At 34.1% G+C, this 24,685-nt stretch overlaps 1 protein-coding gene across 2 annotated transcripts in view; it reads right to left on the bottom strand.

Annotated features, from left to right (window-relative positions):
* Nucleotides 1–7,635: 7,635 nt before the first annotated feature.
* The window catches only part of LOC129233744 (uncharacterized), a 28,819-nt gene continuing 11,769 nt past the window's right edge, over nucleotides 7,636–24,685 (bottom strand). Inside the window, exons 4-9 of one of the 2 annotated variants that reach the window (XM_054867720.1) lie at nucleotides 20,034–20,119; nucleotides 17,515–17,956; nucleotides 14,975–15,049; nucleotides 12,793–12,861; nucleotides 8,833–8,998; nucleotides 7,636–7,839 (exon numbers count right to left, since the gene is read on the bottom strand). In XM_054867720.1, the coding sequence (XP_054723695.1) occupies nucleotides 7,758–7,839; nucleotides 8,833–8,998; nucleotides 12,793–12,861; nucleotides 14,975–15,049; nucleotides 17,515–17,956; nucleotides 20,034–20,119 (920 nt within the window). In that variant the 3' untranslated portion in view covers nucleotides 7,636–7,757. The remainder of the gene's footprint in view (nucleotides 7,840–8,832; nucleotides 8,999–12,792; nucleotides 12,862–14,974; nucleotides 15,050–17,514; nucleotides 17,957–20,033; nucleotides 20,120–24,685) is intronic. The other variant, XM_054867722.1, reaches the window with a different exon arrangement.

Below are 24,685 nucleotides of genomic sequence, written 5' to 3'. Positions count from 1 at the left end.
GACAGGGGCGGTATTTTCAGCATTTCGTTTCGGGGGTCGATTTTCTTGAACAGGATTTTCCTCAGTATGGTATAAAATACATATTGGTTAACAGGAAGTGATAATAAAATGGTTTTAATGTTAAGAATAATAAGGCAATTTTGATTTTGAGAGCGAGACGTGAGAATTCGTGATTGCTCAAAAAAAAAAAAAATATATATATATATATATATATATATATATATATATATATATATATATATATATATATATATATATATATATATTAATTTGAATTTTTGGCATCTTGAATTCAAATTATGTTTTTCGCAATCACGAGCGTGTATGTTTGCGTAGGCGCATGTGTGTGGGTGCGTGTGTGTGTATGTATGCATGTGTGCGTGTTGTGTCTGCAGTGCTGTGTGTGTAGGCGTTCGTGTGTATGTATGTAGACATATGTGTTTGTGTCTGTGTGCAGGCATGAGTGTGCATATGTGTGTATGTAGACATATGTGTTTGTGTGCAGGCATGAGTGTGTGTATGTGTGTAGGAGTGTGTGTTTGTGTCTGTGCGCAGGCATGAGTGTGTAGGCGTGTGTGTGTATGCGTGTGTGTGTAGGACATGGACGCAACCTGGAGAAGGTTTTCGCAAGAGGAGCAGCATCGTGAGGCCGGTCGATGCGACGGTGGTGCTGGCAGAGGGTGCTGGCGGGAAAATAAAATCAGCGTAACGCCAAAAACAGTCAAATGAGAACAATAAGCAATCGTGATTGCTCAAAAAAAAAAAAAAAACCCTCAAATGAATGAAATTACTCTAGAAATATTTAAAAGAGCTTAATTCGGAGAAGATAGCCATACTTTATTTACATTAACTAAATCAAATTTACTTTTAGCATCTCACTCGAACAAAATATTTTGTGAGAATCTTCTTTCAAAACAACCCTTAAAAACTTCATTTCGCTTATTACTTCAGCGCAACAGTTTATTCTTTTGTGTATCTACTTGACTCACGTTGAGTATAGTTAATAAATTTCGATAAGATATTATTGTTGCGAATACATTATCTCTACAAAGGTTTGAAATCATTATTTAATAGGAAAATAGTGCTTGCATCCGATGAAATTTTGATTTGGTACGTAACCCTCGTAACGAAAAATATAAAATAACAAATATAACAAAAATCAAAATGCAAAATGTGTCTAAACTATAACCGGTTTAGCCTATTAAGTTATCCTTTAAGTATGGATTTCATTATACTGTACAATTTTCAAGAAAGAAGCAAAAGCATATCTCTCACGAAGGTTTTCATCAGATTTGAAATATCCCGTAAAGTTTTGTCTACTGTTGTATTTTTGAAACTATACAGTTTCGAAAATTGGGAAGGGGGGGAGGAGGAATTGATCTCTATCTATTGTTTTGAAAAAAAAATCGATTAAAGGCAGTCCCTGAGCTCCATCTCTTACCCTAATGTCAATAAATATAACCTATAATCGTGTTTTTAGGACTTCAATTTCAACAACTTTCCGCTGAGACCCCTACACCCAGGACCGGATCTATGAATTTCGGACCCCCTACAACAAAACTTGTAGGGCCTCAGAGGCCAGCACACTGTTAAAACTACAGGATGCATTCGGCACCTTTCTGGAGAGAAACGCTTGTTCACCAGCGACACCCAATACGGAGCCGAAATCGCACCTCTAAATAGGGTGAAAAACAGGCACGTTTTAAAAAATAGACAGCCGGAGTGAACAAAAAGGAACCTTTGGAGAGAGAAATGGCACCTTTACTATAGATCCTCCTCCCCCCCTCCCCCGTATTGTGTGCGTTTTCGAATACAGTTGTGGTTTTTTTTAAGTTTTGTTTTGATTTATGATATTCTTCGTTTTGGACATTTTTCACATTGAACTCAATACTGGAAATGATTAAAACATGTAATTACAGCATTTGATCATATTTCAGAGTTTTTCAACATAGTTAAGAAGTGCTCATTGCTCTAACTCAGTGTTTCTCAACCTCTTTTGACTCACGGGCGCGGTAAAAGCAAATGAAAAACTTTGTGAACCAGTGAAATCTTTATCGTTTTCTTAAAAATTCATAAAATAAATAATATTAATAATAACTCTGGGGCCGTTAAAAACATGTGAAAAATTCAGAGTTCTGACGAGTTTTTTTTTTGCAAAAAGTAATGTTAAGAATTAATAAAACAATAAATACCTACCCCTTTACTTGGTATCAGAGATCTGTCACAAATCGTTATAATTTGAAGACGAGTAATTATTTAAATAATGTGAGAAATTATACATTTACTAAAACCTTGATGCATTCCGAAAATGAAGCATAGCTGTACTTATGGATTATTTACATGAAGAGCTAAAAATAGTCAGGGATATTACAGTTACGGAAAAACAAAATCGTTTTATAAACGTTAATCAAGAGTAACAAAATAAAATGCACATGAAGTTTTTCGATAGTTAAAAAACCAAAAGAAATTTATAACGCTATCCAGACATTAACCGCTAACAGGAAATGATTCTAACACTTGAATGAAAAAGCCAAAAAAAAAAAAAAAAAGCTAGACTGAGAGAGATTTTTTTTTCGCTAGCTTTCTGTTATAATCTACGTAGCACAAGAATCATTTTTATTAAGATTCTCACTTGTTGATTATTGATATCTCATAGCTTTTCTTTTTTTTTTTTTGGTGATTAATAAAAGCTGCTTATCGAGTACTCAAGAAAATAATGACAGATATTTTTAGTAGCGTTTTGAATGATGGAAATTTCACGATAGTAACGGTAACTGAAAAGTAATAAATGCACTTTTAACCACTTAACTATGTTTGAAAGCCCTAAAAGCTACAAAGTGATCAAAAGCTGTACTTACTTGTAATTTCGGATAATTAATCCAAGAAAAATTGTGTTTAAATCCAATAGTGTACTTCATTCAATGTGAAAGACACACAAACGCAATCATCATTTGTCCGCCATATTGAGGTGGTTGAATGTATGTCTAAGGCAAAAGCGCATGCGCAATGAGTCTTTTTTGTGATTGCATGCTGTTTCGGCTCCTCTGCTCTATTTTCTAGCTTGCATTGCACCTTCAGGCACTATGCTTTCACCTTAGAGGGAATATTTTCACTCGTCTGGAACCCCTGGTTATAACAATGCAGTGTATATTTGTAACGTTAATAAGTCTTAGAGTGCTAGATTTTTTCCGTTTTTTCTTCAATTTCTTGGGCCGTAAAAAGACCAGGTGCACCCCCGCACTACGGGGTCTGCGGGTGCGCAGATTCGGACCTGCCTGCAGCTACACCTGTGTGCCCCCTAACATCATCAAAGAAAGTCTAAAACTGCGTTTTTAAAACTACGAGTTTAAAATTTTTCCCGGGGGAGAACCCCCGGACCCCCTCTCTCTTTATTTTGCCTATCCAATTAAAGGTTCTCTTTCTCCTCTCTCTTTTTTTCTGGCTAAATGAAAAAACCTCCCGCCTCTAAGATTTTTTTCTCTCTGGTTGCGCCCCTGAATGATGCGCATTGAAAAACAGGGGAAAGCTGGGATTTTGCTAGATGGTCTGAAATTGGGGTTCGGATCTCACACCCTGCACTACCTAAATTACCAAAAAACAAAGACAAAATTTTTCGCAGTAAACTTTTTTTGTCAGAAATGTCGTTGTTTTTCCTTTTTAAATAAGAATAATTCCCCCCCCCCCCCAAGCTTGTTGATTCAAAAAAATATAATTTTTTGCATTGTAAATATAGGAAACCATATCACTTTCGTTGTGTCAATTAAGGGGGGGCCTCCGGATAGGTTGCGCCTGGGGCCCTAAAATAGCATGATCCGCCACTGGGTGTCCCGCTTCCTATAAAACTTATAACATTTCCTGAAATGGCCTATGGTCGGCTCTGGGTGAGCAACAAAGGTTGTTCACAAATTTTGAGGTACTCCCAATGTTGAAAAAGCAACAAGAATAACTGAAAAAATATGCTGGTATCATTGTGGAACTCGACTATGGACATTTTTGCTGTCGTCATAATATAGCACTCGAGACTCGGGAGAAGTACAGCGTTTTTTTTTGCAGAAATTTTTTAAGAGATAATTTGAATCACAGACAGTTTTAAATCTTATCAAGATTCTGGTTGAAGTTATTGTGTACTTGAATTTGTTATTTTTGATTTCAATGAAATCCTATCAACTTGAAACAGCAAAACATGCGAGAAAAATCAAGTAATTTTGTTTGTTAATTGAGCTTTTTACCGAAACAATATTATGAATGTATCATGATTATTACATTTTGCAAGCAAATGAGATAGAACGAACATCAAAACACCATAATTGAAATAACATTGGACAATAACTATTCTTACTTACCTGTCACAATCCAAAAAAAAGAAGCATATAGAAAAAAAAGGTCAGCAACAGAGTATGTTAGATTTTAAAGTATACTAGCACTCTCTTTTGCTGCCCATTTTGTTATCGATATTTCCATAATAAAGCTCGTTTGATGCAGTAGCGTAGTATTGACTAACTTTATATTTAAAAAAAAAAACGATGCTCCGTTGAAAACAAAATAAAGACTGAAACAAAACGCTTTTTGAAAAAACCTTCTTCGATTCTTACGGATATAATGCATACTCAACAAAATTAGTAATGAAAGCTAAATATCAATCAAATTCAAATAAGAGCTAATGAATAAGCTGCTCTTGCAGCCTTGTTTTTTTTTTTCCCCAAAGCTTCCCTGATTATAAATTGACGATTAAACTAAGTCATCTTCTCAGGAACATTCAGAGAAAGCCACAGAATACTTAAATTTAATCCGATTGAATTTTTACATGCCTCTTCTTTAGACTAGCACGAAAACAACAATAGGATATTATTATTCCTGAATTTTAAAAGCGAACTTTCAGTTTCACAGTACTTAACACTGACTTTCAAAATGTATCCATTGCGCAAATAAGCGAAATCGACCGGAACGACCGCGCGTTTGTTTATAAACTCCTTCGATTCAGTTGATGACCGTGACGTCAGAGCCGCGACCGGTCGAGAACGGAACAACCGAAGATCAAGAGTTTATAAACGCGCCCTAGGAGGTGGTGTCTAGAGCCGCTATATACACTGGTGTGCAAAAATTAAGGACGAGACGGTTTTTTCAATATAACTTTGTACAAAAGCTTTCCAAATCAACACATTTAATACCGTAAAATCCCCAATACGTAAGGACATGTGTAATGTAAGCAACACTTGCTAAAAGAGAAATCAGAGGGATAAAAAGAAGCTTTATTGAAAAAGTAGCATGGAGCGCAATGCGACTGAAGGCCGGTACATCCCTGTGATGGATGTCCAGCAAGAAACATCAGGTCTTTAGTAGGGGATATGATCTCCCCCGACTGCTAGGCAGGTTTCACAGCGTCTGCCCATGCTGAGAATGAGGGTGTCAATGAGTTGTTGAGGCATTGCTGCCCATTGGTCTTGCAGCGCCAATCGAAGCTCCCGAATCGTTACTGGTGGTAAGGTACGAGCTGCCAAGCGTCTGCCTAGAAAATCCCATACATGCTCGATGGGATTGAGATCCGGAGATCGTGCCGGCCAATTCATACGTTCAATATCCTCACTCTCTAAGAGCTGTTCGGCAGCTACTTTGCGATGACATGGCGCATTGTCGTCCATGAAAAGGAACTGTGGACCCATAGCGCCTCTAAAAAGACGCACATATGGAAGAAGAATCTCTACAATAACGGGTCCCGTTGACTGAACCTGCGTCGAAGACGTGAAGGTCTGTACGACTACCAAGCATGATGCCTCCCCAAACGAGAACACCGCGACCTCCATACCTGTCCCTTTCAATGATGTTCGAAGGATGATTGCGGCTTCCCCGCTCTCTCCAGATGAGTATGCGATGAGAATCGCTACTCAGACTGAATTTGCTCTCATCTGTAAAGAGTACTCGTCCCCATTCATTGTCTCTCCAATTCCGGTGTTCCCGGCGCCACAGAGAACGCCTTCTCCGATGGGCAGGCGCTAGAGGTACACACCGTATAGGGCGTCGTGAAAACAGACCACCACCGTGCAGTCTTCTGGCCACAGTAAAACGCGATATCGGTCGTCCAGTCGCCTGTGTCGTGTGTCTAGCGATTTCTCCCGCTGTGTGCCGCCTGTTTCTTCTGGCCTGTAAGACAATATACCGGTCATCTGCGGGTGTGACTCTTCGTGGACGACCACTACTGAACCCCCGGATAGCTGTTCCTGTAGTTTGAAATTGTCACCAAAGTCGTGAAACGATGCTGTGAGCAATTCCGAACTCTGCAGCCACACTTGTCACACTACGGCCTTCCTCCAACCTCTTAATCCCAGTAAGCAAAATATCTTGCCTCAGTATTGCATAAAGGTTGACATGCAAGAAAAATCATCTTGCATTAATGCTGCCTCAATCTTGTTATGTTACTCCATTTATGCTGTCAGCAGGCTGCCACAATATTGACTGACAAGGTGTATGCAGCATAATATCAGGAAAATAACAAGGTAGGCTGCCTTTGTAATATTGCATACGTATTGATATGACAGGAAAATGTCAGGATACATTGACATGACAGTATGAAATCAGAACGTTTGCAAGGTGTTTTATCTATTTATTTATTTGTTTAACATTGATCGCACATCGTCTGCGATATGACTTTACTACATTAATAAACAAATGCAGTTATCAGTCATTCATAAGTTATTCCTAAAACAATACTATTCCACACTAATAACTAAGCAACCAACTTAACGAAGCCTAAAGATTGCAACGCCACGTGCTCTGAACCGACTGAATCGAAGGAGGAAAATGTACCAGCAATGCGAGGGACGCTGGGTAGAAAGAACTGTGCGCATGCGCAAGTATCGACGAAGGTCCACCTGTTCTATTATGTACTAATTACCTTGATGGAGACAGCATGTATGCAATATTGTTACTTTAAGGTAATATCAATATTGATATTTTAAGATGAATGCAATGTTGCATACGTGTTGTTATTGTAATATTGCTTTTTAATCTTTATGCAAGCTTTATGCAGTATGAAACACGTCAATATTGACGCCGTCCATATAATATCAAGATCTGTCAAGGTTGATGCAAGAAATTTTGCTAGTAGGGATGGTGATATTTTGGGAAATAATGATGTAATTTTAAAAAAAAAAGCTTTGGGGAAAGGAAAGGAAAGAATTTTTCCGGAAGCAAGTTCTGTGAAAGATTTGGTATTGTAGTATCTTGTTATTTCTAGATTTTCAATGGAAATGCTAACAATTAGTGATGTGCCGGATAGTTAATCCGTGGATACGGATCATTAGCGTCTAGATCCGCGTGTAAGGATCACAACCTTTTCACCAAATTTAGTCCCGGTATAAGTGCAAAAATTTTGACCGAATGGATTCTCTTAAGAGCAAGGGCACAACTTCTTTTTAAAAATCTATCTATAGCGAAAACATCATCAAGAATGAGCATGTACTACGTATCAAGTCTAACTGTAAGATGAAATTGATATTTTCAAAGAATTTTTTTTAAACACTGACAGTTACTCTAAATTATTTATTATTGTAAAATTACAATAACTTTTCTAAATTATATTTATTCCAAATATTCATATTTGAATGAAATACTCGAAAATATATGATAAGACAATTTATTAAGAAAGTAAACAATTTATTTCAATAAATATACAGACATTTTTAGAAATGGGAAAACCCTTTGCATCTGACTAATGCATTAGAGGACATCAATTTGGCTAGACAAATCGTCAATTCAATCTATTATTTTGAAATAAACATTGGCAGTCTTTGGGATGCGCTGACAAAAATACTCTTGAAGTAATTGCACAGTTTTTTTCTATTCCTAGAAAAATAGAAGCTCTGTTAAAACTGAGTAATTGTAATCATCAAATCATTTATAAAAATCGATCTTAAACTTCTGCTTACAGTACACGAAAGATATCAAGGATAGCATCTGTACTTTTATGAAGGATTTTATAACTGACACAGTTTTTAATAATCACAAAACAACAGCATAATAAAGCCACAAATGTTGTAAGAAGTTGAAGACACTTGATTTGGGGTTTTAAGGAAACCATTTTTCAATGCCAAAAAGTGAACTTTTGGATGTAGAGTGACCCAACAAAGGCCTTTTGCCATAGAGGTTCTTGCGAACCCCATGGATTAATCCCAGTTCAGTTAACTGCATGAACAGTACATAATTTTGCTTACTTTTTTAAACAGAACAAGGGTAGTTAAGAGGCTGATATGTTCTATTTTTAAACTGCAATATTAAAACTCATTTTATTAAAAATAATTTATAAACTATGTGATATCAGGAAAAAAAAGTTTTAAAAAAGTTGCTGTCTTATAAGTGATAGTTTCTAACAAGAAAAACAAACTTTTCAGTCTGAACTTCAAGTTCTTCAACTAACCTTGTCTGAATGAATATTTTTAGCTTTGTCTTGTTTAAAACTTATCGTAAAAGGGCAAAATTAAAAATTACCCTCATTAAAGGTTCCAATTTTACACTAAAAAAGCCTATTTACCTTTACCAATTATTTTAATGGCTTTTTTTTCTTTGAATAAATTTCACTTAACATGAATATTAAGAACTAACAAAAGGTGATGACAATTCTCAGAGCAGAACCTATGATATCGCAGCAAATAGCAGAATTTTTATGTTAACTTAACTCCACTCCACATTAAATGAAATACACATGTAACTTCAATTATAAACAAAACTTTGGTAGGTTTTAGCATCTTTATGCTGCATGGCTGTAGGGTTGATGGTATTTTTCAGAAATTCAACTTAAATGGTTCTCTATTAAAAAGTTCTATAGAAAATGTCACTTACAAATCACTTCCATCAAATTCAAGTAAATGTGGTAAAATTTCTTTTGCAATCAGACAAAAAAATTCAATCCAAAACATAGTTTCCTGCAATCTATGAACTAGTTGATATGCCTTCTGGAAACTGCAAAAAGATTTGCATTGAAGTTTGCTCAATAAATATTCTTGACCTAAAAATGGAAGATAAATATATAAGTTATCCCTTTTCATATTCATCGCCCATTATACATAGCACTAACTTAGAAATAACCAAATTATAATAAAAGTTCAACTAACCTATTTTTTTTTTAACAATCAAGATCCCCATTTTTAAATATCTCCCCCCCCTCAAATGAATGCTACTTTAAAAGACCTTGGTAATTATTAGCAACGTTTATTTATTCTCTCATGGGCAGGTAAACAGCAGCATTGACAAAAATGAGTTGTTTTTGAGATATTTGAAGACGCTTGTTTTTGACACCCCTCCATTCGTCAAATTCTAATATTTTACTAGTTCTTTGAGGGGGTGGGACAAAGAACTAGTCAAATGCTGGAACTTGACCTCCTTTTCATGCTTGATTTTCAGCCCATTTTAAATAGGCAAGTTTGTGCAAAAGTTAAATAGCTGATAAAAATGAAAAGAAAAAAAAATCGTAGATACTGCTGCTTTCTTACCCAGGGTAGTATTATTCTGCCACGGCAAGGCAAATCTCAGTATCCGCAAAAATGAATTTTAGAGATATTTAAAGAAACATGTTTTGGATTTTTTACAAGCACTACTAAAATATTTAAATTTGAAGTTCATTTCATGCTTTAATTTGAGCAGGACCAAAAAATATCATGTTTGAGCATGAAATCTCCAGTAAGGGGCTGTCTATAAACAATGTCATGCTTTGAGAGAGGCTTGAAAAATTGAGTTTGTGACAGGGGGATGGAGGAAGTAAAACAAAGTGTGACACAACATATTTGTTATAAAAATATGTGTATGAAAAATAGCATGACCTGTGACAAAACGGGGAGGTGAAGCGTAAGGTGAAGTGTGACACTTTGTGAGAACAGGGGGAGGGGCAAAAGCGCCCATATGCAAAAATTTAAGGGCGGTGGGGGGGGGGGGCGGAAAAATTTTCCCCATGATTTAGCAGAATATTTTCCCCATGGAAACCGATTTCAGTACAGATTAGAGATATTAAAATTTGATATTTTTAATAACTTATTCATTAATGGGTGGAAAAGAAATTTTTATACATTTTTGTAATGAAAAAAGCACTAAAAGCAAGGAAGTTCTCATTGCAAAAGGGGGGGCTTGAGCCCCCCTTGCCCCCTATACGGGCGCCCTTGGGGAGGGCTCTAATAAAATGTTGAAAAAAAGTGTGACACTATTTACGGACAGTTCCTAAGGTAGATGACAAACGAAAACTTTGCAGTTACTGCCGTTGACCTCCTCAGGGGAGTAAAATTATTATACATGAGATTTTTATTAAATTAAACAGACAGTTATACTGATACAGTATTTTTACTGATCTGCAATCCAAAATTTCTGCTCGTCTTAGCCCAGACATTATGCGCGGAAATTTAAACTTAATTAAATAACAAACCAAGCGCTCATTATAGCCATGACTTCATATTAACTCTGGTCATATTAAAAGAGTTTAACTGTATTATGCTCTCATCTTTCGCACTGTAAGTCACAGGGTTTTCTGTTAATAATGATGATGTTTTCTGTAACCAGAATTATGCCTTTACAATCATGTAGTTATGAGTTTCTTTTTGTGTTGCTTGCAATGAGTCTCTAAAAATCCATGGCTTGGGCTATGGGGGAAATTGATACTTTTATCAAAGCCTATGCCCTTAATGGACTTGATTTCAGTACTAAAGGACTCAAAAACACAGGAAGAAGAAAAAATTTTACTTTTGTCAGAAACATTTCTATTTTTTTTTGGTTAAAGCATAGCAGCAATGTCTCGCATTTCATATTGGGAAGGAAAAAAATTGCCTTGATAACCCAAGTAAAAATGTAACAGAGCATCACCTAAAAATATGAGGCATTAAGGAAAAACATAACCAATGATACACAGTGAGATTTGTAACTAGTAATTCAGAAAAGTTGCTTGAATGACAACGTTAAGGCTTTTGCAGTTAAATTGAATTGATTAAGAATTATTAAAGAGCATTGAGAATCTGTAAATCTATTTCCTAAAAATTTAGAAAAGGGCTATTGAAGTGAAATGAAACGAGTTTTAGAACTACCTTTCTGATAAATTAATAGGTAGAACTCAATACAGTCGTCCCTCGCTACTTCGTGCTTCGACTTTCGCGACTTCACTACATCGCAGTTTTTTTTTAAATATTGTAATTAACCTTTTTTAAGTGCTTGTGTAAACTTTTTACTACAAAAAAATAACAAAGTATGTCTTTTAAGTAATGTGAGCTCTTTTCCGGAGCTGCAGCTGTACTAGTTGAGGGAGTGGAGGTATAAAATCTTCGAAGAAAGTGAAGGGAATCACTATCTCATTTTAACCGTTAAGCACTGACTGAAAAGTATAAATCACTGTGTTATTGCTAGGGGATAAATACATCTATAATGTAGATGGTGTTCAACAATGTACTAGCTTTTAAAGTTGTGTACGTAATCCCTTTAATGAGGATGAATGTTGAGGAAAAACGGGGGCACATACGATCACTAACCTGGCAATTAATTCATCATCAAACAGGTTGAGCTTTTTTCATAGATTAGTAGTCGTGTATAAGAACTACAAGTGTGTGTATAGTTTATTTCCCAATAATTAACAAAGTGGTTTCTTTTTAGTTTAGTGTATTATTTTGTGCAATATTTTGAATACTACAAATGTAATGGTGGCTAAGGGTGCTGTTATGTTTAGGGTGCTCTATCTTGAAAACCTATTTAAATAGTTGTAAGTTTTATGTGCTCTAATAAGTAAAATATTCGGTTCAGAAATACAGAATCCTACTTCGTGGAAATTCAGTTATCGCGGTAAAGTCTGGAACGAATTAACCGCGATAAACGAGGGTTGACTGTAATCCAATCTGTTTGTGTGTTTCATCCATACTGTTGACATTTGAGGCAGTGAGAAGCAAAATGGATGCAAGTGACAAAATTAAAAATTTGGAGTAACCAGTACAAATGGTGGGTGAACCTCTTCTCTGTCTCGGGGCAAGAGATAGTACGAGTAGCCTTGATAGGTGCAACTATTCAGCTTGATTTAAAAAAACTTTTCAATAAAAACCTACTTAGGACCACAACTTTAAAGCTGTTTTATTTAAAACTGGAAAATACAGTAGAAGACCATTATAACGCACACCTTGGGACTAGAGCTTTTGCGTTATACAGGTTTTTGCGTTATATAGATCGTTTCACAAATTTTGAAACTAATATTCAGAATATATCTATATATTGGCACTTCAGAATGAGTTTTATCTGCAATGAGTATTAAAGCACTCATATTACAATTAGTCATTCACAAATATGTTTCACAATCAAAAGAAAGTGCATTATCCTGCACTTCTACTAGCTTCATGGTTTGCACAACAGCTGCATTTTCAAGAGCCATCTGGTATTTTCTGTTTACTATGAGTACTCATTTTCAATTTAAAAGCTTTGAATTAAGATGGAAAGATGAAAAACTGTCTCAAAACTTAATTTGCCTAACAATTTTTATGTTTGCAAAGTAAAACAGAGGGATTTCTTAGACTTCAAAACCTATTGTTTACTCCTGAAAAGTAGTGCGGTTTATAGAGAATTGAGTTATATAAGTCGGCGTTATAACGGTCTTCTACTGTATCCCTCATTTGCTTCTCACTGTCTCATTTCCCTTTATTGAATTGAAATATTTTAGAATGCAAATTTTAAACTAACTAAATAGATTAAAGAAAAAAACTTTTCGGGAGCTGTAATTAGTTAATCGAGCTGAGTCTGAAACTCTAAGATAAAAATTAAAAAGTTCCTTAAGTATAAAACACCACTAACTTTTAAAGGTTAAAAATGGATACCATATACACGATTTTGATATGTAAGAGGCTTGAGCATCTAGTTTACCTAGAAAAAAATAGGAAAAACTTGATTTTAAAATTAATATAAACAAATTTTATATTGAATCAATGTCATATCAACATATTTTTGATTTTAACATACAAAACATCAGTTTTGCCAACTTTGAAATTAATAAAAATTTAACAATTTCATTTGCCAATATTTTTAAACACATAATTGTAAATTTATTCTCAGTCTGAAAAATAAATAAGCTTTCTTTATCTGCAGTTGAAGCTTGGTTATACAAAACTCTAATTTAAACTCACAATTTTACAAACTATTCCTTAGTCCTAAAAATTTTTCCACTAAAGCAATGTAATATTTCATTCTTTTTATGAATTGGAAATGGCAAAAATTTTATTTTTACAAAACGTAAGGCCAAAGTAGCTGATTCCTAAGAATTCCGCCACCAGAGGTATGAAATGTCAGGGAAGGAGATATCTCTTACAGTTAAATTGTAGTTTCAATTTTCCCCATCTTTACTTTTATTTTTATGAAAAAAAAGTGGTCAGACCTAGATTTTACAATCCGTACTTCTGTTTAGACACTTTTTCTACTTGGAGCAAAACAAAAAATATCAATTAGTACTGATAGAACTTGTTGTAGAAATATCTGCACCATGCATTGTACATGGCTTCCGATACATTTTGATGTTACGAACTCTAGTTCTTACAAACTTTTTTCGTAGCCACAAAGAAATGGTAAAATTGAGCGCGTGTGTACCACATAGCTAATCTTTCCATCCCAGGACCCAAATCGTGATACTGACCTTCTCAATTATCTACAAGGAATGCTGAAAAAGGAATACATATAAAACAACTAGAAATATTGATTAGAATAGAGAACTAAATTTAAGAAATCAAAATCCATCCTGATTTATTCAGCATCCTACCACTTCCATCCCTTCTCCAATAAAATGTTTCTTGCTGGGCCAGTGTACAAAAGAACAATAAGTATACCATATATACAACATTAAATAGGCAGTGCATACAGTAGACCCTTGTTTTGCATGGGGGTTACGTTCCTCGGAAATACCGCGTAAATCAAATCCGCATAAATTGAGACCTAATACTAGTGTTAAAATAGGGGTTTAGTTCCGTAGATCACAAAATACTTCATTCTAGTGATGACTAATTGTATAATAAGTTTAATGTGTGGTTATATTGACTTTTATGCACAACGTGTATAAAGAAAACATAAATTAATATCGTGTGATGTTTATAAAGAGCTGGCTATGGTTGTCTTTTGGCAGTAATTAAGAATATTTCTCGGTAATTCTTTGCAGAGCATTAACGCATCCATGATCACTTGCGTCATTTCCATGGTAAAATCTTCCTTCACTAACAAATCAGAAAGATCATTTCTATTGTCTAGGAATGGCTCAAAATTTTCAATGTGAACATTTTTGTTTGTGCGTCACCGACATTGGTGTCCTCGTTGGTTTTGACTTCCTTTGTCACTCCTAAAAGCTCTTTTTCTAGTGAGTTCTGAACTGTGTGAGTTTAATAACTTGAATTCTGGAAAGAGTTCTGGAACCAATCTCATAAAATGTATACAGTGGTCCAAGCACGATTATTAGCACGCTAAAATGCAGCTGATTACGAGTAATCTGCAATCTTTAACAGTTTGGATTTTGAAAGAGGGGAAAATTTTATCTGTTTGCATTGCCGCATCCGAAACTCATCAGCGTAAAATAAAATAAAGGTGTCAAATCTTAAACCCCATATAATCGAAACAGCGTAAAACGAGGGTTTACTGCATTTTTCTTGAACATAAAGAGCTCAGAATGCAGAAATGTATATTGTTGAAAAAAAAATTCAAACTCACGAAACCGTATAGATTTTGCAACTGAAAGAAAAGAGGAGTTTTTAATCTACTTCTCAAAATGTCCTGAGACAAAATGGCACCTGCAGCGTCACTAATGCCAAAGTATAGTGAAGCATGGTGCGCTACGGTTCTACTGTACTGTCACTATTTTCAAGCATGGAAAAATAAATACTATAATTGGGGCAAACCTAACATGGCAGCATTGTGAAGGAGGCACAGATCCTAATCACAGCATTATGACGCTGCCGGGTTATTTTTGCCCCAACTATAGTGTAGCATTTGTGTAACTTACTTTTAAGCTCTTGAATAAAACATTTCATTGTAGGGTGTTCTTCGTCACAATTCTTTTTGGCATTTTGAGTAACATCTAATCTGGGTAAATAAAATTGCTTAGAAGTTATAATTACATAAATATATTACTTTTTATGAAATAAATACTTATTTTTATTTAAAAAAAATGAACCTTAACTTTTTTACAGAAAAATTAAAAAATATATTTAATTTAAAGTATAAAGACAAATAATTTTCTTTTAAAATAACTTCATTTTAGAGTACACAATTAAATGTATAACTGACATTGAAAGTATAACCTGGAAATATGATAAAAATGAAATTTTTCACGCCCCAATTTCAAAATCCTGAAATCACCCAAAAAACTGGAGCTTTTTCCCCCTAAATTAAAAAAAGCATACTTCTCTCCCCTACCCCCCCCCCTTTTTGTACACTTTAAGTGTTCAAATTTGTTAACAAACGTTTATTGCTTGTTAAAAATATATTGTACTAAGAGCTTATTTTTACATTGGTTCAATGCCACATGTGTAACACGAGAGATTTGCAGCAATCATGGAGCTATGTTTTAGCTTCCGCTTTCGATTTACAACGTTTTTCTTTATTTTCTCATTTGTATGCAACACCTTATTAAATTGCATGTCCTTGTAATCATTACAGAGTATGGGAATATTGAGCAAAAATGCACACCTATTTTTCAGTATAAATATGATTTATTATATTGATTGGCATATCATATAATGCACAATAACAAAAAGCAACATCCCCAAAACACACGCAGACGCCATTTTTTTCAGCACACTCAAGTATGCTTTCATTGAGAAAAAAAAAAAAGAAAAAATTACAAAAACGTGCCAATACTATAGTTTAGGTCTTTTTTTTTTTTGAGTGAGGATCAAAAATCCGGAAAGGTTGCAGCCCCAAGTGTTTCGGATTTAAGATCTTATATTGTGCAATGATTACAAGGGCATGTACTGTACACTGAAGCATGGTTGAAATTCTATTAGAAAAAATTACATCTGCATGAACTGACTTCATTATGATCGTAAGCTTAACATTGGCAGGTTACAAGCTATCAGATGACTGCTCAAATACAGTCCATGTAAGACACCTCATAGGTGCAGCAGGCAATAGCAGTTCTTGAAAAAACAAGTAATCTATAATCACAGCCATTTTCTAATTAAAAAAACAGCAGTTAATGGGGTTGTTTCCAAAATTTTAGAAGTATTTTTTTTTGGAAATAGCATGCTTAAAAACATAGAATCTGATCATTTTTTAAATAATTTCTTTAAGTTTAATATTTAAAAAAAAATACTTAAATCGGTGCTCTTTCATCGTTTAACGCTTCTGCCGATGACATCACAAATGATGAAATGCCATTCAATGTTGCCATTCACGGTCCAAAATATTTGATTCGCATCTTTACTCAGGTGTATTGGCGACGATATGGTTGGTAGCAAGTGTAGAGTGCAATTTTAATTCGCTGCTTGATTATCATAATGTGGAAACGTAGTAGAAAGATGTGGCAAAGTGCATCATTTGTGATGTTATAAAGAACCAGGGCCTGATTACCGCACAGGCCTACTAGGCCTGGGGCCCCCTCTTCCTAAGGGGCCCCAAATTACTTAAAGAATTATGCATAGCATTACAAATATACAAAAAATACACACATTTTAAAAATAATAGCCTTTAGGGGGCCTCCAAATTATTGTGGGCCTTGGGCCTCATGTTTAGTTAGTCGGGCCCTGTAAAGATCATGCCTTGTTTGAAAAATCGGACATTAAAAAAAATAATTTTAAAAAAACTGTTGGGAAAATGAAAGTATTTTCTGGGTCCATGTAATTTTTTTGCTCATTGTATCCATTTCAATGACTAAAAGTAGTACTTTTGACTGAAGGAAACCACCCCATTTACTTTACATATTTTATATTGTGTTGCTTTTTTTCCCCTGGTGTCCTACTTCATATTTAAATGAGTTAATAATAAGAAGGTTAGCGCAATGTGACGTAAACTTAAATAAAAATTAAAAAGCAACAAAATTTCAATTTAACATCCGAGTGTTAACATTAAAATTACTTCGTTCTTACATTAAATTATCATTGTATGTGATAATATTAATAATTAACAGCTTGAACTACTATTGTACTATGCAATAACTTTAAAATTTATTGTATAAAAAATAAAAGATTGCTGAAAGTTTAAAGTTTTTTATTATTTTGTTGCCGAATAGTAAAGTATTTTGCCTAACCGAATGTTTTGCTTGTCTGCCGAAAATGCAATATACCACTGAATATTCGGTGCATCTCTACCCTTTAGAAACACTTGAAGGTATATATTTCAATACGCATTGAAAAAGATCCTTCCAGTGTGCTTCAATTCTTATTGTTTGCTTGCAACAATAATTGATCATTAATTTTGATAAAGTTACAAAGATTACGACAGAAAATGGATTCAATAAATATTATCCGATTTAGCATCAAACTAAAACACTTATTTAGTTTAGAGCATGAAAAATGAAACCATCATTGATATAATATAAATTACCTTCAGAGATATTGCTACACACAGATGTGCTCTGTTTTTCTTCTCTTGGTTTATATTTCAAACATATTTTACCAATGTGAAGTTTATGAACAGATGGAGTTAAAGCTGAAACAACCACAGCATTTGTTTCTTTGGCACATTTTCCACCCTCCTTCGTAAATGAGTTCTTTTTCAAACAAATTTCAGCACGTTTATTCATATTTCCTGGAGCATGTAAGGTAATGCCTGATTTTGAGCGAGGTACGACATTTGTTTTCTGGGACAGGGGCAAAGTCGAGCTTTTGCTACGAGGTGGTTTCTTTTCACTAAGCTTGTAGTCACTGTTAGCTATCCTAAGTAAACATTCAAGTTTATTTGAAGAGATTATAGATACGTTTGAATTTGATGCATCTGCTTGTAATTTATGATTTTTTGTTCCTTCCAATTTCTTTTTCAGGGTCACCTGAAAATATAACATATGCGATAAGTATTGTGGAACGAATTTGGCGACAAACACTGGAACATGAAACAGATGTTTCTAAAGAGATTCTAGTTAATATTCAGATCAATATTAAATACAGTATTTAATGAAAAAAAATTTGATGCGGTAAAACTTCCAAGCATATGTTACAGTGAAAGAATAAAATTGAAAAATATCAGTATCACCAGTCATTTACCGGAAATATGCAGCCTTGGGCAGATGTCTAGGCTATGTAAATGTCAACATTCACTGGCCAATGTCAACATTTATCACATTTCAGCCATTCACCAGGGTTGATGTAAAAACGTTTTTAAAAATTTTTTTTAAACCAACACTCCCCCTTTTTTTTGGTTTGAAAAAGTTTTTTTTTTTGGTTTTTATTACCATTAACAAAAGAAAAACAATTTTGTTTCACGAAAATCATGAAGATTTTATAAATTAATTGTTATATAAGGAATGTTTAATATTCATATTTGTACCAAATTTCTTCGTAACTAATTAAATAATGAAGAGTAAAATCTTGTAATTTCATTTCCTTTTACTTAGAGATTTCTATAGGGAACTATTATAAAAAATTCAATACATAAATAGGTCTTGGTATAAATAATCAAAAATATAATTTACTGTGGTGTAGCTCAGACATTATTAATTAGAAATAACCAAGAATAAATTCTTGCAAATTAATTTCCCCATAATCATAGCTGTCTGCTGTAAATGCAAAAATAAAAGTAAAATCAAAATTAGGCGTTCTTAACATGGAAAGTATTTTGCAATATCTACAAACAGGGCCATCCCAAGAGGGGGGCGAGCGGGCAATCCTCCCAGGCACCATGAAATGAGGGGGCGCCGCAAGGAGCCCTCGTTTCGAGGAAACACGACAACATTCACGTGAAATGAGGGTCGTACAAAATCCATTATCTTTACTAATAATAAAGCTGAAAGTCTCTCTGTCCGGAGGACGTCTGTAGGATGTCTGTGACGCGCATAGCGCCTAGACCGTTCGGCCGATTTTCATGAAATTTAGCACAAAGTTAGTTTGTAGCATGGGGGTGTGCACCTCGAAGCGATTTTTCGAAAATTCGATGTGGTTCTTTTCTATTCCAATTTTAAGAAAAAAAAAATGAGATGGACGAGTAAATTACAAAATTATCATAACGTGGAACCGTAGCATGGGAGGAAGCCAATTGGCGAGATACGAAATTATCATAACGTGGAACAGTAAGATGGGTACAAACCAACTGGCGAGAAAATTCACCATGCATTATTTGTAAATATACAGGCGAACCAAAACGCTTTTTGATTTTTCTATTACGGGCAAAGCCGTGCGGGTATCACTAGTATTATATAAAATCAGGGGGGCCTTGCGGCGCATCCTCATTTTGTGTATCATAGGTACACAGTCATAGACATACAAAATAGAGAATCATTGCAATAATTCTCTATTTTTTCCTGGGGCACGAAAATGTTCCTCGCTCTAAGTCTCCAAAACATTAGTTTCCTTTGTATCATTGAAGCAGTTACAATTTCTGAGAACATAACTGTTAAGAATCAAACGAAAGACACTTCTCCTGTGTCTAGTTCTGACCAAACTTGCTTGAATTCTGCCCCTGTGTGTAGTGGCGTAACCAGAAAAAAATTTTAATGGAGCACATTGAAAAAACAAAAAACAGATTTTTTTAATCTGATAAGAAAAAAAAGGTCAAAAAGGTGTCCGGGCAAAAGTTTGAAACTTCTAGTTTTGAAAACGCAAACCAGGTGTTTGCATTTCTCACTAGATTATAGAGAGGAATCAGTAATGGTCTAAGGTACATTCAAAAGTCCCAGCAGAAGTACTTTCTTAATACAAGCAAAAACGACTCAGACACACAGAAATAATAAACGGTGCAAGGGCATTTCAAGATAAAAATGTATTTCCGAAATTCATTTGAAAATCATTTTGCAATGCATTTACAACGTCATCCTTTTACTACTGTTTTTAAGTACAACTGTAATTTCATTCAGAAATTTTTTTTTCATTCTGAATGATTTTTAGTTACTTCAAATATTTCAAATAACTCACTTTGTTTTTACTTCTTATACTTCTGGCTTTCTCCAATAAACTATCCGCTAAAATTAAAGCTTCTTCTTCTTCAGGTAGCAATTCATCTTTTCAAAAATGGGAATGAATGAGGAAAAAGGGAGTTTATTAAATTTTGCAATACATTAAATATTAATTTGCATAAAAAATGATTATTGATTAAATAAAGAAGAAAATACTTCTCTTGAGAAATAATGTTCTTCACTGATGTCAAATTTTAAGCAACTTAACAAAAAATTTTTTAAAAAAATCCTAAGGAGACTGAGGAAAATCGTTGATGTATTTCAAATGAGAGATACAATAAGGAACAATGCAACAAGAGGTTATACTATTTTCAAAGATACCAATATGCAGTTATTAAGCACATATTACTAATAACGAATGACTTTCTACAGAACACTTTTTTGTTTGCTAATCTATGATTAGAAGCATAAAAGCATTTACTATTGAAATTTTACTCACATTGTTAACTAGAATGTCTTCTTAAAAGTTTGACGTATTTTACTTAAACTGAAAACATTAAACAATTGAAATTTTGTAAAACTTAATATAGTGCAACCTCGATATCTCGAATCTCTTGGGAAGGGGAAAAAAATCGAGATAATAGAAGTTTCGAGTTATCAAGGTTTAAAAAAAATAAGTATAAAAAATTAAAAAAAGAAGATAAATGAGAGATAAATAAGAAAAAATTATAACTCTCACAATAACATGTAGATATATCACATTGCATAAATGTCAAAAACCTATAATTCCTTTTAGCAATTTACTAAATTTTAAACGCACACATTCCTCTACTTCAGGATAAGCAGATTTTCATTTTTTACAATTTCCTTAATCATAGGTTTTTCGATAGCTTGACTTTTTTTTTATTATTGTTGTACTGGTAGGGATTTTAAAATTAGCAGCAATTTCAATTTTCTTCATCAGCATGTTTTCTCCAATAAATTTCAAAATTTTAATTTATCCTCAATTGATAACACACGCTTTTCATCAACCATTTTGCAGGAGTTAAGACTGAAGAAAAACACACTTTTACTGGAAAACTGGTCAACTACAAAATTTCGACCCCCTGTTGTCAAAGTGAGCGTGTGTTCCAAACCAGAAGAAAAAGAGCAAGAATCTAATCTTTAGAGAAAACAGACAACAGACACCAGCATCCCCTCATACCAATGCTCTCCTATTCTCTTACTCCCCCCCCCCCCAATCCTCTATTCTCATATTTTCCAGGAAAAAAGGGTGAACAATGGCGGTTTGTGCCTTGAAAATGTAAGGGAGGCAGATCATGGGTCACTCGTCCCCCCCCCCCAGCCTGCCGGTTTTTGACAAAAAAAAAAAAAAAAATTTTAATACAGTGGACTCTCTCTATCTGAACACTCCCTAATGTGAACACCCCAGTATTCTAACCACATTTTGATGGTCCCAGTGAAGCTCTATTCACTTAGCATTGGATGACCTCTCTATATACTGAACACCCCGGTATTATGAACACTGTTTTTAATCCTCATTCAATCCTTATCTCTCTATACTCTGAACATCATGAAAGACAAATAGCAAAGTGAACAACAACATTGAAATATAAAAGCAATAATTAATTTCCAAATATATATATGTTTTAAAATAAAGAATTTTACAGTCTGAAAAAAAACCCCTTCGTATAAGCTGAAGTGACAGTGAATAATACAATGGCAAAAAACCAAGTTGACTTTCATTTAACATTCAATTTTAGCAATTAAACTAAAAATGCTAACAATAACTTTTTAGCTTATATCAGTATTAATTTAAAAAATTAAGATTTTTTCTTGAAATAATGATTATGCTACACCAATTACTTCAAGACAATGAGTAAAGGCAATTGAGCTAAGTCATTAAGGACAGCTTCCTCTTTGCCAGTAGGGTTATTTATTTTACGTAGCATGGAACACGTGGAAGGATCATTAAAGCTACGTAAAATAAACAACTTTACAGACACAGAAGCAATAATCCTGTGAAGTTCAACTTGTGGTTAATAAGTTAAGATTCAATACTTTTACATTGAGGAAAAAACCCACAAATATGAGACTGTATAATCTCACCTCATTAGTTTTACTTTTTTCAACAAATAATTGGTGGAAAATGCGCAGGAAATTAGTGTACTCAATTTTGCAAAGCAAAAAAAAAAAATATTCTTATTAAATCAATTTTTCATGAATTGTTGTTATTTTTTCAAATTTCCCTGATTTTTCCTTGACTTTTCCCTGATTAATAAAGTTCCCTGACTTCTCCCTGATCTGTCACCACCCTGATCAATTAAACCTTGCTTCTGCGGCAAAATTTTCGACATAGCGAGAGTTCCGAAAAATTAATTTTGAGATAACTATTTAAAACACTTGAGAGTTTTATTCAAAATGCAGGGGAAAAACTTTTTTTTTGAGATATCAAGGGTTTTGAGATAAGGAGGTTCGAGTTGTCAAAGTTTGACTGTATCCTTAAATGATGGAAGGGGTAAGCAGATGCACGGGCAGGTTTAGTATTGAGGTCCTGGGGGAAGGGGAGCAAGCCTTTTTTTTTTGAGTAACATTAGTTTTAATTATCTATTAACCTACTTGCTAATTTTGGTTCGATCAATCTTAGCAATGAGGTTTTACCCTTTTTGCAAATTTATCGCAAAACTAGCAATTTGGATCGAATCTCAGTAGTTTTTCCGAAACCTGTGAGGGTTGGATTATCACAAAAGTAGTGATTTTTACCGAACTTCAACAATTTTTCTAAAACTGTTGATAACTGGGATTGTTGAGATTTTAATATTACCAATGATTGGTTTATTTAGACTTTGATGATAATGCCTTACTATTTAAATAACATTTAGAAAGTAAGTAAAACAGTATTTTCCAACCTGATTTTGGGGCTAGTTGGGAGTAACTATATAATCCTGATAAAGCTGAAAATGCTTGTAGTACTGAGTTAGGATGCTAAAATATTGCTTTTATTGCTCTAAACATGAAAAAGTCTAATTTTTTTACTTCATTTAACAGTTTGTTGTTGATTTTTTATCATTTTTTTATTAAATAGTAGAATGATAATCCAGCAAATCGATACAGCTCCTATCATCGAACTCGAGTAAAAGTTACTTCCTAATTCAAAGCCAGAAACGCATCTTCAATCTTAAACAAGCACCATAAGAGTGAAAGTGCAAATCCTGTTTAGGCATACACACTATAGGTTGAAGTATTATCGACTTTGATTATTGTGATTCGTATCAGGGGCCAAACAAGTCCTGATCTTATACAATGAAGTTATTCATTTGTGATGGTAACTTGGAGCCCCTTGTGGGCACGGCAGATCAATCCCTCACACGGAGGCACATCCATGATCCTTCCATGGCTGCAGCGTCAAACTGATCAAGCTACTTTGCCCATACTCCGAACAAATACTTTAGCACAAGATGCATTGTATCAATATTTAAATTTTAAATAACCAAATGATTTTATTGTATAAATCTGTAAAACCTATAAATATAACGGAGATATACAACAGTAACATTACATTTTCGTATCATTCTCTTAGAACTCATCATATGATTATTATTTTTATTGCTAGTAAGTGTCCCGCCAAGGTATGACAGGTGAAAACTGCTTCTACTCTTCGACATTTTAGCGAAGTAATTGCCTGTTTGGTGATATTTTGATAGTTGACATTTTAACCCTAACTCCAGTGGATTAACCCTAAACTCCAGTAGATAGCGTTCATTGCCGACCACTTTTTCGTTTCTTCACTCTCCTAAAATGACGATCTTACCAGTAAAACAGTTAAGTGATCAGATCCAGTTTTGCCATGACAAAATAAAGCATTTCCCTGCATGTCAAATATTACTAACAAAAATTATAAATATTTTCATATCATGGCGTGAGCTTCATTGTTTATGATGTCAGCAATACTCGATCATTCGCTATTATATATATGTGGAATATTAACGATTTAAAAAATCTTAAGAATTTTCTCCCTTATGTTCTGTGTCTATGTCCCCTCAAAAACTGAAAGGACATGATGCTTCGCTCTAATAAGAATCAACTATAATCCCATACTATCAATGTTTTATCTTTCTTTTTCTTTTGAGTTTGTCATCTGCCTCTGGATTTCAATTTAAAACCATGATTGTTAGTGATTCCTAAGTTTCACACCTTACAAAGACAAAAATGAGTTCCTCAAGGGAGTGGGGTGATGGATCAAGTTTTAGAAAACATTTTGCTTTGCAATGTTTTTATTCTAAGTATGCAAATTTTTATCTCATATTTTCCAACAGAATTTGTGGTGTTGCGATAGCATACCTGCTAACTTTTGAAAACTATAAGCCAGAGGGTCAAAGCTTTGAAAAGGGAAGATTAGAAAACCAAAACGAAAACTTTTGTCCCGAACCATATGTTTTAAAGCATCAAGAGTTGTTTTTCTAACTGAATCGATTACTTCAGAATGGGAGTAAGTCCTTCGGAAATCCATTGGAATTATGCCTTTTTTGAAACAATCAAATCAACTAACTAATAAACAAATCTACGAAAAAAAAAAATCCCGCTTGGATTTAAAAAATTTTAAAAAGCCACTTTAAATTTTGGTCAGGGTGGATAATTCCACCTTACATTTTTCCTTGGTGCAAACCCTAC

This window comes from Uloborus diversus, unplaced genomic scaffold (genome assembly GCF_026930045.1).
Source record: "Uloborus diversus isolate 005 unplaced genomic scaffold, Udiv.v.3.1 scaffold_679, whole genome shotgun sequence".
In the NCBI taxonomy this organism is placed as follows: Eukaryota; Metazoa; Arthropoda; class Arachnida; order Araneae; family Uloboridae; genus Uloborus; species Uloborus diversus.
This window is presented reverse-complemented; position numbering and strand designations above follow the sequence as displayed.